The sequence below is a fragment of the Myotis nattereri genome (assembly GCF_964212035.1).
Source record: "Myotis nattereri genome assembly, chromosome: 3".
In the NCBI taxonomy this organism is placed as follows: Eukaryota; Metazoa; Chordata; class Mammalia; order Chiroptera; family Vespertilionidae; genus Myotis; species Myotis nattereri.
The window spans coordinates 5,463,448-5,476,841 of NC_138077.1; the positions used below are offsets into that span (position 1 = coordinate 5,463,448).

General features: G+C 44.9%; 1 protein-coding gene across 2 annotated transcripts; it reads right to left on the reverse strand.

Moving 5' to 3' along the window:
- Window positions 1-206: 206 nt before the first annotated feature.
- HMGN1 (high mobility group nucleosome binding domain 1) lies at window positions 207-7,372 on the reverse strand. 2 transcript variants are annotated; one of them, XM_081086532.1, is made up of 7 exons: window positions 7,331-7,372; window positions 6,663-6,783; window positions 6,297-6,329; window positions 6,181-6,210; window positions 6,048-6,098; window positions 2,869-2,997; window positions 207-1,462 (listed from the first exon to the last, which is right to left on the reverse strand). In XM_081086532.1, the coding sequence occupies exons 2-7, from the start codon at window positions 6,675-6,677 to the stop codon at window positions 1,415-1,417; spliced, it is 306 nt and encodes a 101-aa protein (XP_080942658.1). In that variant the 5' UTR covers window positions 6,678-6,783; window positions 7,331-7,372; the 3' UTR covers window positions 207-1,414. The 2 variants fall into 2 exon arrangements, with proteins under 2 accessions (XP_080942658.1, XP_080942657.1); XM_081086531.1 differs by lacking the exon at window positions 7,331-7,372 and having other exon boundaries at window positions 6,663-6,884.
- Between the last annotated feature and the right edge of the window lie 6,022 nt (window positions 7,373-13,394).

The following is a 13,394-nucleotide window of genomic DNA, read 5'->3' on the forward strand; positions in this document are numbered from 1 at the left end:
GCTTAAGGGATAAAGCACCAGCCCTCAGACTAGCAGGGGTGGGCAAACTTTGACTCGAGGGCCACAATGGGTTCTTAAACTGGACCTGAGGGCCAGAACAAAAGCATGGATGGAGTGTTTGTGTGAACTAATATAAATCCAAAGTAAATGTCATTACATAAAAGGGTACGGTCTTTTGGTCTTTTTTTTTTTTTTTTAGTTTTATTCAATTCAAATGGGCGGATCCGCCCGCGGATGGACTAAAGGGTTGTAAGTTTGATTTAGTCAAGGGTAGGTACCTAGGTTACAGGTTAGATTCCTGGGCCCTACCAGGGCGCATGTAGGAGGTAACCAATTGATGTTTCTGTCTCTCCCCTCCCTTTCACTCTCTCTTAAAAACAAAAATCAATGGAAAAATATCTTCAGGTAAGGATTAACAAAAAAGTACAATGTAGATGTGTTCAAGTAATTTATAACCCTTGTGATCAATGGGGTGAGAAATGTCGCAGCCAGATCGCCCACACATCCGAGTGCCCTCACATCCAAGTCATTTACAGTAAAATAAAATTTTGGAAGTACATGGAACTTGTTTAAATAAAATTTAAGCCAGAACTTAATCCATGTGCCTCAAATAATTCTTTCATAATTGAGATTTTATTGTTTTGAGGATCAGTACACAGACATCTCAATTTGTACACAATTCTTAACATACGTACCAAAAATGTCAAGTCATGTAGTTGTGATTCTTTTCTGAACAGTTATTCCAGTGACTTTCCAGCTCAAAATTTAGAGGCTGACTTTCCTTAATAGAGTATCAAGTACCAATATCTTCAAATGTTGATACGCTGTTACATCAAAGTCCCACTAATTCACAATTTAATAGCATATATACTACATAATCAAATTTTCAATCTTTCACAGCACATTGACAAAGTTACTAGGAAAACTGGACTACCACAACAAAGATGTTCCAGATGCACAAAATTCTGACAGGGAGAGTCACGATCAAGGAGTGGTTTTCTTTAGGAAACAACTGTACCAAAAACATGTGAATAGAAGTAATTTAAAATGTTCAAGACATAGCAAACGCACGACTAACTCCAAATTGCCATTTAGTATGCTTTGTATTATAGGATATAAAAACTACCCCCATCTATGGAATGTTCAGCTGACACCCAAGACAATCAAAGTCTCCCATATTCAATATCCCACTATTTTCTGGTTGTACCAAAAAATAAACAACCAGCAAATGATTTCACCTCTTAAAAAAAAGCATTTACACTTAAAAAAATGGGATGAGGTGGAATTCCCTCCTTCTTAAAAATGTTTCTAGTGCTACTAAAAAACTTGCATTTACAAAATAGTTGATAAAAATATTCCTCTGGATTGTACAAGAAGGGAGACAGGGACCACTGATAAGACATGGTATATGACATTAATCAGACTTGGCTTCTTTTTCTCCTGCTTCATCTGAGGTTGGACTCTGCAAATCAAAGGAAAAATAATGATTAAACATTTGGTTTCTGTGTCATTGCTATGATCTTTGAGATTAGAATTTAACACAATGTAAGTTCTACATATAACTCTTAGGTCTTAAAAATAGTCAATTCTTGCCCTGGCCAGTGTGAGTCAGTTGGTTGTGTTGTCCCATGCACCGAAGGGGTGCGGGTTCCATTCTCAGTAAGGGCACACATAGAAGGCAACCAACTGGTATTTCCCCACCTCTCTCCCTAGAATAAATGAAAAGAATGTACCCTCAAGTAAGGATCAAAAAAGAGAAAAAAAAGCCAATCCTCTTTATTTGTAATTCACCTACTCATTAAAATTTATTTGTAACCCCAAATCAATAGTCATGGTGCCTCCATGATAACACCAATAATCTGTCATCTAACATGCACATTACCAGCTGAGGTTGTGCTTCTTGTTTCAGCACTAATACAGTAAACAAGCATCTTTTCCAAGCTCTATTTAGTGCCACACATTCCACGTTTTCTTTTTTCTTTTTTTGGGGGGGGGGGGGGGGAGCGCGCCAGGCGGTTGGGGGATGATGTTGTCTAGACAAGTATAGTATTGTCTTGTATTGCCAAGTGCAAGGATGTTGTAATGTGTCTCATGGAGAAAATACACATGGGGGGGGGGGGGGATAGCTTCATTTAGGCATGAGTTGCAGTGCTGTTTCTGTTGGCCCTGAGTTCAATGCTAATGTACTGACAACATATATTAAACAGAAACACAGATGAAATAAAGTTATAATCAGTTGAAGTGTTGTGATCAGTGTAAAGGATTCTAACCCTGCATTTCCCCTAACTGTTCAGTATTCACAGCAACCTCTTAAAACATAACCATCATGAGTAACAAGAATCAACTGTAGTTTGATAACATGTATTCAATACTTCCCTTGTAACTAGATTAGTAATGTCTTCTTATATCACATATTTGATGCTGTGGTTAGAACCAGGAATTCAAAGTATATTGTGATTGTAAACCTTACAATTTAGTAGATGATTACATTAAAATTTGATCTATAAGTAGAAAAGCTTAAAAATAAGTACCTAAATTATTTCTTTTCTAGTTTAGCCAGTATAATGTAAAAAGAGGCTTAGTTGGCTTAAAGTTATTTATCAAAACCTTGCAGTCCATTTATTATTTATTTATTTTAAAATGTTTTTAATGATTTTAGAGAGTGGGTGAGGGAGAAAGATATAGAAAAATGAGGACACACACCCCCTAGTGGGTATCAAACCAGCGACGTCTCTGCGCATGGATGTCAGTCAACCACTAAGCCACAAAATATTTAATATAAAAGATAAATACCATCTTATCAGCTACATAAAAGTGTAACTTATTATCTACTGTCAGAGTAAAAACCAACAACACAAACATTCCAACCTCCTCGTTTTTAGTTTCTCCATTTTCCGCAGGGAGGTCTTCTTTAGGCTCCTGGTCAGCCACTTCCGCCTGCTTTCCCTTTGCTCCCCTCTTCCCTTTTGTTTGCACTTTCTTGTCTGTAGACTTATCCTATGAGACAGTATCCACAATAGTTGCACATCAGCCTGAGTTACATGACACTTTTCACACGAGCCACCTTAAGGTCCACCACCCCCAGTAAGCAGGACAACCACATCCACTAAGAAGAACTGTAACAGGACTTGCCTAGCAAGCCTTAATGATGTATAAACCTAAGGCCTGAACTACACAATTTCCCCCCACACCTTCCTCATCATCCACTATTTTCTGAATTTCCACATGGCAGAACAAATGAGTTGTCTCTTTCCCCAGTAACTCTCAAACTTCTCTTAAGCATGAATAATCAAATAGTCAAATGTCCACTGAGCTGACAAGACAATCACCCTCACAGTAGCCCATTCACCTGAAAGATGTTGTATGGTCAGGTTGACTATCATATAATGAGTAGCTAAAAGGATCAATTTTGAGTTTATCGTTATCATTTAGGTGTTTTGAAGAATCTGAAAGCACACATATTAATTAGTATGATGATAAAATAAGTTTAAAATTTAAGCGACGTTTAAAGCACTACAGAACAATATTTATGGATACCATCCATCAATGGGAAATTTAATAGATATTTTAACATTTCCTGTAAATGTAGCAACACCAAAATTAAATTAAATTAGGTCACCAGTAGTAGTATCAAGACCCCTATCAATAATGACCAATACCCCCAATACTTGAGTTAAATGGCCACAAAGGCAGGCATGTGGTCTCACAAACATCAATGCTGAGAGAAAAATCAGTGCACTGTATTCTGTACCAGTTGTGGCATTCCATACATAAACTGCTTGATGACTATTAATTCCATACCTTTAGGATAAATACTAAATTAGGTAAACAAACATATTTGGGATAACACTGTTCCACAGGTTGCTACCATGAAGTGTTACAATAGCCTGGACTGAAATGATACCACTTTTTACTTTATTTAAAAATATTTTAATTGGTTTTAAAGAGGAAGGGAGAGGGGAGAAACATCGAGAGAATCATTGGCTGCTTCCTGCAGGCCCCCTATGGGGATTGAGACCCCAAAGTGGGATATGCCCTTGACCAGAATCCAACCCGAACCCTTTAGTCCGCAGACCGATGCTCTCTCTATCTGCTGAGCCAAACCAGCTAGGGTTGAAATAATACCCCTTTTAACTATTAATAGTCAGAAAAAAACCCAAAATAAAGTAACACATTTCTCTTATGTATGCTTCTACTTTCAAAATGCTTCTAAGGAAATTATCCAAGTCAGGAGCACACGTTGGATATACATGCTTGGAAAACAGCATGTCTAACCTGTAGTATGGTAATCAATACATCAAAAGCTTTCCCTTCTTTTAGGCTTTACATGGATTAATTATGGCAACAAACAGACCTACTATAAAACCAAAGATGTGTCACATAAACGAAAGGAAAGGGCCACTGACACTCTTTGTCCTTTGGGAAAATGAACGGACAGGCTTGCTCCTTAAGGAACGCTGAGACGAGGACTTACCTGTTGATCTCTGAGAGGAAGAAAATAAAATGTTCATTACATGTGATGTCCCAAACTGGAGTTAAAATTGGAACTGTTTATATGAAAATAATTTTAAGGCAGACCAAAGTATAGACAGACATCGATAAGGAAAGAAAGAACAATTTAAAAGGTAAGTAGGCACAGTATTTCATCCAATTGGTTTATTAAAAAAGCAAAGATTAAGTAGCCAGTTTGGCCAAGCGGAGAGTGTGGGCCCGATCCCAGTAGGGTGCATGCAGGAGGCAACTGATCAATGATTCTCTCTCATCATTGATGTTTCTCCCTTTCTCTCTCTCCTCCTTTCCCTTCTCTGAAATCAATAATCATCTTAAATGACCCACCTTTTCTTTCTTCAGCCAAGAAAACTTTCTGGGGAACTCGAACTTTGTTTACAGAGAATTTCTGCATTATCTTCTGGTGTGAGAAATTCTAAGCTAAACTACTATGTTCATACCTTCCTTCAACCCTTAAAAAAACACCACAAAGCAGAACTTTCTATTAAAGAAAAATTAAGATTTTTACACTCAGCTCTGTACGATGTTTAAATAAAGAAACACTTTTAAGTTCTGAGTGAACAGAAATTAATCACACCATGTGCTCGCCTTGAAGAACATGGAGAGCTTAGCAGAGGGTGATTTCACAGCCAAATCCAAAAACAGTTACAAATGATGGACATATATATGCTCTGCCTTTCCAGCTTAAGCTTTCACATGGACAGAACCCCAAGAACTTCCTTCCAACGACCTGCAAAGTGAGCTATGCGATCGCCAATCTCTTCCAGAGCAGCAGGTGTCATGATTAACGCTGTTAGAAAAAAATGGCCCTCACTGGTGTGGCTCAGTGGGTAGAGTGTCAGCCTGCGGACAGAACTGTCCCAGGTTCGACTCCGGCCGAGGGCACACGCCCCGGCTGCGGGCTCCACCCCCCAGTAGGGGGCGAGCGGGAGGCAGCCAATCAATGAATGATTCTCTCTCATTGATGTTTCTCTCTCTATCCCTCTCCCTTCCTCTCTGAAATAAAAAAAAGAAAGAACCCACACACACCGGAAAGGTGTGACCCGCTACCCCGGCTTGTAAACTTCACCGGCAAAACCGTGCACCCCCCTCTTCTCCCGGCCTCGGTCCCGGCCTCGCTGCTGTTGTCAGAAGAAACACAAGCGTGCGACCGCGCACCTTGCACCAGCACCGACTGCACACCCGCACCAACACAAAGGCGGCTTTCCCTGGCGGGCTCAGGTTAATGTTTAACACTTTTGGTCATTAAGTTTCCTAAATTCTGCAGCAGCGTTAATGTGACACATCACACCCCCATCAGCCAGGACAATGATGTCCCTATTTTACTCAGGCCAGTAAGAAAAAAACTTTACTTTAGTTGTTAAAATGCAAAACTTAAAAAAAAAAAAAAGGTAAAATTCCGACATTTCAGGAGGCTGACATTTAACTTTCAACATCAGTATCTCAGTCGCCGGCAACGAGCTTTATGGAGGAGCAAGTCCCGCGGCCAGCAGCGCTTCGCAGACACGAGGGCCCCCGAAGGTCCGTGCGAAACCCACCTTTCCCGCCGCCTTTTTGGGCTTCGCCTCCGCTTTTGCAGGCGCGGGTTTCTGAAAGGCAAAGGGCGCACTGAGTCTCTCCCCGCGGCCCGACCCCACGCGGGAGAGACGGGGCGGGGGCTGCTCTACTTACGGCTGACAACCGGGCCGACCTCCTCTTCGGCTTTGGGAGAGAAAAGGAAAATGAGCGACGGGTGAAGGCTGCCGCGCCACCGGACCCTCCCCCCGCGGCCGGGAGCCGGGCCTTACCTCCTCCTTGGCCGCCCCCTCCGCAGAGCTGACCTGTGGAAGGAAGCCACGGAGTGGGCGCAGCCCGCGGACAGACGTGCCGCGCGCCCCGCGCCCGCCCGCCCGCCCGCCCGCAGAACAATGCCCGGCTGACGTCAGGGGCTTCCCGCCGCCGGTTCGAATCTCCCCCCCGGAGCTGCGGGCACCGCGCGTTCCCCAGCACCGCGCACGAGGCCGCCGTGCGCCTGCCCGCCCGCCCTCCGCCGCCGCCGGTCCCGGGGTGCCTCCTGGGCCACACCGCCCGGACCGCGCCAGGCCTGGGCCTCGCGGGCGCCGCAGCAGGCCTGGGCGGCGAGGGGGCGTGTGCGGGCCGCGGTCCCCGCTCACCTTCCTCTTGGGCATCGTGGCGGCGGGCCGGGCGCGTGCTGGGTGCCTGAGGGCCGCGGCGCGCCTAGTGGCTTGGCGAACCTGGGCTGCCTGGCCGCTGCCGCGTCTCCCGCCGCCCAAGCTACTCGGACCCGCGATGGGGGCAGTGGGAGAACCAGATGAAACCGGATTGGGAGCCCGCCTTCTCCTCCCCCCGCATCCCCCGGCCGCTCGCTCCCCCTCCTCGCCGGCCCGGCCGGCCCCCGCCCCTTCCCATTGGCTGCGGGGCCCACTCGGCTGCGGTCCGCGTCCTGAATAGGTGAGGCGGGCCGTCACTCGACCACTGCGTCCCGCCCCCGCTCCCGGCGCCCCCACTCCCGCCTGCCATCTCGCGGGGCCCCAGACCCAGGCGAGGGGGGCGGGGCCTCGGAGGCCGTTCTCGCCTCACGGCAGTTTGAAGCCGAGCCGCAAAGTGCGGTCTGCCTGCCGATTGGTGGATGCCCGCCACGTGATCTGTGCGTGATCCCACCCAGAACGCTCCAGGATACTTGGGTTCTTGCCAGCTCTTTACGTGCCCCAAGGACTCATTCCCTTCCATCGCGGGTGAGTGGCGATGAAACACTTAAAAGTCTGTCTCGTAGACTGAGAAGGGAGAGATAATGGATGCAAGTGGGATCCATTTCTCCCACCTCAGTCGGCAAGAAAGGATATCTAGGTCTCCAGCTTCGCAGGCCGGCGGGAAGCGGGTCTCAATGCGCAGGCGCTGGAAGGGAGGTCGTGGGAAGGAAAGCGGGAGCGGACGACTTCCCGAGGCGCCACTGCGCAGGCGCAGGTCTTTGCGACGTCGTCCGACTCCCGGCCGTGCGGCGGTGTTCCCCAGCCGGTGATTCGGACCCGGCCTTTCTGCGGAGCTTTCTCCTGATCATCCGTCCCTTCAGGAGTCGGGGGTGCATGGGGGTCGACTCAGAGCCTTGTGGGTTCCTGAGCCAGGGTCACCCTCTAGCGCTGAAGCGAAGCGGAAAGCACACCCCCTCGGTTCCTGCCTGTTTTTAACCAGTTGCTCATATAAGCACCTTTTAAAAGTGAAATAAGGGCTTCTGACTTGGGGCTCTGAGCTGGGAACCCCAGAATCAGTGAGACCGCACGTTATTCTCTTGGTTATTTTTTAAAAATATATATTTTATTGATTTTTTTTTTTTTTATAGAGAGGAAGGGAGAGGGATAGAGAGTTAGAAACATCCATGAGAGAGAAACATTGATCAGCTGCCTCCTGCACACCCCGCACTGGGGATGTGCCCGCAACCCAGGTACATGCCCTTGACCGGAATCGAACCTGGGACCCTTCACTCTGCAGGCTGACGCTCTATCCACTGAGCCAAACCGGCTAGGGCTGTTGGTTATTTTTAAAATAAACAGTTACTTGTAAAAAATGAAATTGAGTTGAGATTATAGAAAAAAGTTTTAATCGGGAAATTGCAAGCTGGAATTCTTGGAGAGGAAGAAACAGGCTACTTCGAATCCAAAAGCTTGGAAAGAGACCAAATGTCGATCATTTGAGAGGCCCCGATAAACTATGGCATCTTCACATAGTGAAAACCAAGCTCTTGGAAAGAAATATTGAGGCATCGCTTTACTAAGTGAATTTTGAAAATCATTAGACTAACTCCTGATCAATACCTCTAGTGCCTTCGCTTCTCATTCAAGAAAGCCTGAAGTCCTTAGAATGGCCTGTACAGACCTCTGATGTGGCCCCGTTGGATGACTTTCACCGCTGCTCACCCTGTTCCGCCTTCTGAACCTCGAACAGGCCCCGCACCCCTTGCTTCAGGGCCTTGTCACCTGTTGCTCGCTCAGACCACTGCAGTCCCTTCCTCACCCTCCTTCCCGTCTTTGCACAAATGTCACCCTCTCAATGAGGCCTTTCCTTATGTCCAATCTCAGCTTGCTTTTCCATTGCGTCTATTGAACATATGGGTATATTCAATATGAAGTTACACACTCATTGCCTCGCTCAGGAAGAATGTACGAGAAAGTTGCCAGTGGTCGCTTCTGGAGAGAACAATGGGGGGCCGCAGGGTAATATTAAAATTGATCCTTTTTTCTCTTCGATCTGCATTTAAAAGAGAACAACACCAGAGAGGGCCTGGCACAGATACGTTCTGAATGCCAGGCATTATGCTTGGCCCTGGGGTAGAGAGACTGCAGACAGGATACCTCTTCCAAGGACTCAGTATTTGTTTAGCCAAGTCCGCAGGAGAGAGAGCACACAAACTGGCCAGGGGGACAGCGCGTTCCAAAGCATGCAGTCTTAGTGGATCCTGACAGCCCTCCGGGGCCTTCCGAGTGGCAGGGATGGAGAAAAGGATAGTGGCAGTGAAGATTTAAGGGAAGAGGCAGAAAACAGTAGAGCCACAGCCTACAGGCGGTGTTTGATGCCAGGCTAAGCAGTTTGGCTATTATCCAAGGAGTGGGAGACACTACAAGGCCTTAAGACATTGACACGGCTGAGATCTGAACTTAGCTCATAAAGATCTTTCTCCCTGGAGAACTGGAGATGCCTAGGCTACAGGTGACAAACTGGTGGCATACAGATTTTTTAAAAATATATATTTTACTGATTTTTTTAAAAATATATTTTTTATTGATTTTTTACAGAGAGGAAGGGAGAGAGATAGAGAGTTAGAAACATCGATGAGAGAGAAACATCGATCAGCTGCCTCCTGCACATCTCCTACTGGGGATGTGCCCGCAACCCAGGTACATGCCCTTGACCGGAACCGAACCCGGGACCCTTCAGTCCGCAGGCCGACGCTCTATCCACTGAGCCAAACCGGTTTCGGCTATTTTACTGATTTTTTACAGAGCAGAAGGAAGAGGGACAGAGATCAGAAACATCAATGAGAAACATCAATCAGCCGCCTCCTGCACACCCCCTACTGGGGATGTGTCTGAAACCAAGCTGCATGCCCTTGACCGGAATGGAACCCGGGACCCTTCAGCCCGCAGGCCAACGCTCTATCCACTGAGCCAAACTGGTCAGGGCCAGATTATTATTTTTTTTTTTCCAGATTTTTTTTTTTAAGTTGCCAACACGAGCGCGTGGAACAACTGGAATTCAGTAGGAAAACTGTTTGGCAGTATCTTCTTTTAACACAAATCCTTACCTGAGGAAAAGCTTATTGATTTTATAGGGGGGGGGGGAGGAGAGAGGAAAACATCCATCAGTTGCCTCCTGCACCTGCCCCAACCAGGGATTGGACCCGAAATTTGTGTATGTGCCCTCTCCGGGGAATTGAACCAGTGACCCTTCGGTGCACTGGGCAATGCTCAACCAACTGAGCCATACCAGCAAGGGCAGTACTTATGGTATTTGTTTAGCCAAGTCCGCAGGAGAATAAAGATTGGGGATGTTTTGTTCACCATCATCTTATACCCTGCAGTTAGTATAGTGTCTGACACACCCAAGGGTTTCATACCTTAACAATTTAAAACATTTTTAAATTGTACTAAAAGGCCATTGCATAAAACTCACTTCCTTTAAGTGTAAAATTCAATGATACTTAGTAAATCTACAGTTTTGCAATCGTCACCACAGTCCAGTTAGAGAACATATAAAACCCCTGGAAAAAAAATCCCTCCTGTCCATTTTCAGCCAATCTTTGTCACACTCTCAGGCCCTAGGCAATCACTGATGTGCTTTCTGTCACTATAGTTTAAAATTTTCTGCTCCTCAAAGAACATTTTTAAGAGAATGAAAAGACAAGCCACAGAATGGGAGAAAATATTTGCAAAACGTATACCAGATAAAGGACTTGTATCCAGAATGAACTCAAAACTCTATCCAGTTATAAGAAAATAACTCACTAAAATGGGGGCAAAAGATTTCAACTAATACTTCATCAAGAAAGACATGAGTGACAAATGAGCACATGAAAACCTGCTCAATATCAATAGTCATGAAGGAAATACAAATATAGCAAAATAGTCTGAGATACCGTTACACACGTATTAGGATGACTAAAATGTAAAAGACTGACATTGGATAGGATGTGGAGGAACTGAATTCAAATCCTGTTGGTCAGAGAGAGAGAAACATCAGTTGGTTCCCTTCCATAGGTTCCCAAGTGGCGATCAAACCCATAACCGTCTGATGCATGGGAGGATGCTCAACCAACTGAGGCACTCTGGGCACGCTAAAATAAAGAAAAGAAAAATTTAAAGGTTATTTGGTTCTAGCAATTATTTTTTCTTTTTAAAACTTGGTTTTAGGGAAAGAAAGAGTGAGAGATCAATTTATTGTTCCACTTATTTATGCATTTATTGGTTGAATTTATATATGCCCTGATCTGGGATGGAACCCATAACCTTGGCTTATGGGGACAATGCTCTAACCAACTGAACTACACAGCCAGGGTGGTTCTAGCAGTTTTTAAAAATTTAGGTGAAATTTACATAACATGCAATTAACCATTTTAAGGGTACAACCCAGGGGCATTTAGTATATTCCCAATGTTGTTCAACTACCTAGCAATATCTTTTTTCTTTATTTATACCTAGCAACATCAACATTGCTGTCTTTACATATACTTTAACATTTGCATTTAACATTTTTTCATAATTTTTTAACAAGTTAAAAAACAGCAAAATAGCTCAAATTACAATGTTATATTTTTCATTCTGATTAGCTCCTCACACACCCATACACATATACAATGCATATGTGTGTGTGCACAGAAAGGGAATACCTGAATATTCAGCTATGCTAGAATTCCATTTCCTAAGAGATCCTCATACTTTATTCATTGTTAGTTATCCTGGATCCTAACACAGGCTGCCAACCTGCGGGAATGTGACAGCTAATGAACAATATGATGGCTATACATCTGTGCATTCAAGGTGACTCCCTGAGCTCATATGGTGCCAGTCGCCAAAATAAACACTGCAGATTTCACTTAACTCATTCTGGAAAGATGGTCAGTCTGCTCTTTGACTCAGCACTGTATGTGATCATCATCATTATCACCACCACCATCATCATCATCATCATCATCGTTGTTGTCGTCATTTTCATTTAGTAAAACCAAGTGGGCAAACCAAAGAATAGGTAAATTCAGTTCCCACTAAATGGTTTCTTCTCGTTGTGCCCCCTGTTTTCACCATTTTGGGAACAGTTGAGGCCGTCTTGTTTCACCTTGTGTTGCAGTGCTGCCTCTGGTGCGCCTGTCTTGAGAAATACCCACTTAATGCTGGTTGTCCTCAGTAACTGACTCTAAGGCACTCTGTTTTGAGCACATCTAGTTACTAGATCCAGACTGATTTCTACTGAGATGTCTTGGTTTTCATATTTTCTTTCCACACGTTAGGAAAATTCAGCCTTCCATTGTGAGTGCTTTGTTTGAGCCCTGTCCAAAGGAAGCAATAGGAGAGAGCTGAGTTATTCAGGTTGGGTTGCTCCTGAAGGCCAGATCCTCTCCCATCACTGCTGCACAGTCAGGGATATTTCTCTGGTGTTTTCTGTTTGTTTGTTTGTTTTGTTTTGTTTTTCTAATTCTTGCCTCTTCCTGGGCGTATGCAATAGTGGTGCGTGGTGTGGGAGGGGTGGGGAACAGCTGAAACTCTCCTGTCAGCCTGAAGGGTAGAGCAGAGGGGGAGCCGCCATCACTTTCCATGAGGTGGCTTCTCCCTGTAAATTCTTCTAAACCTTGTGTCGAGGAGCCAGTAGCCTGGCTGCAGTTGCTGGAGGGGAAGGCTATGGAGGAGAGGCAGGCTCCCAGCCTGTCTTTGGGTCAGTTCAGTATCACCTACCAGCCAAGATGTGTTTCCATGGAAAGAATTCACTCCAACATTATTAAGTAGCTTAGCTTCACATGTTTTCTTGAAACAGAAATTGGTAGAACCACAGCTCCGTGATCCATTTGATTGGAGTTCTCAGACTCCAATCATAGCAGAAGAGGCAGCTAGACATCTTTTATTTACTGTACATAAATATGGCGTTCTTTTGCTGTAATACCCCATTTTCACCTATACGTGGGTTAACTAGTTTATTATAGGCTGATTGCCAACAGTGCTTTTTACTTAGGTGTGCAGTTTTGGAAATTGTTACTGTGTTTAGTTTTGACAGGTAAAAACCCATTTTACATATAACTACTTACAAAACAGATTTCTTTTTACAGATACCTGCCACTATAATCATGGTCGTTTCCTATTTTTAGAAAGGTTTATTTTAAATAAAATAAAGGTGAGTCAACATAAGGAAAGTAATACAGCCCTAACCGGTTTGGCTCAGTGGATAGAGCGTCGGCCTGCGGACTGAAAGGTCCCAGGTTCGATTCCGGCCAAGGGCATGTACCTTGGTTGCGGGCACATCCCCAGTAGGAGGTGTGCAAGAGGCAGCTGATCGATGTTTCTCTCTCATGGATGTTTCTGACTTTATCCCCTCTCCCTTCCTCTCTGTAAAAAATCAATAAAATATATAAAAAATTGAAAATAAATAAATAAAAAATGACATAAAAGAAAAGAAAAGAAAGTAATACATAATAACACAAGTGGTTTGCAGACGCACCCGAACTAGACACAGTGGGACCCGAACCACCAGACTTTGGAAAACGGGTGTCGCGGGAGTAGAGGGGTGGGTGCGAGGGGACTACGGAAGCCTGGAAGGCCACGGAGAAGGCGTAAACCCCGACCTCGTGGGAAAGACGGCCCCGCCTCCCCGTCAGCGCGGCGCGGTGCGCAGGTGCAGCGGGCTCGGCC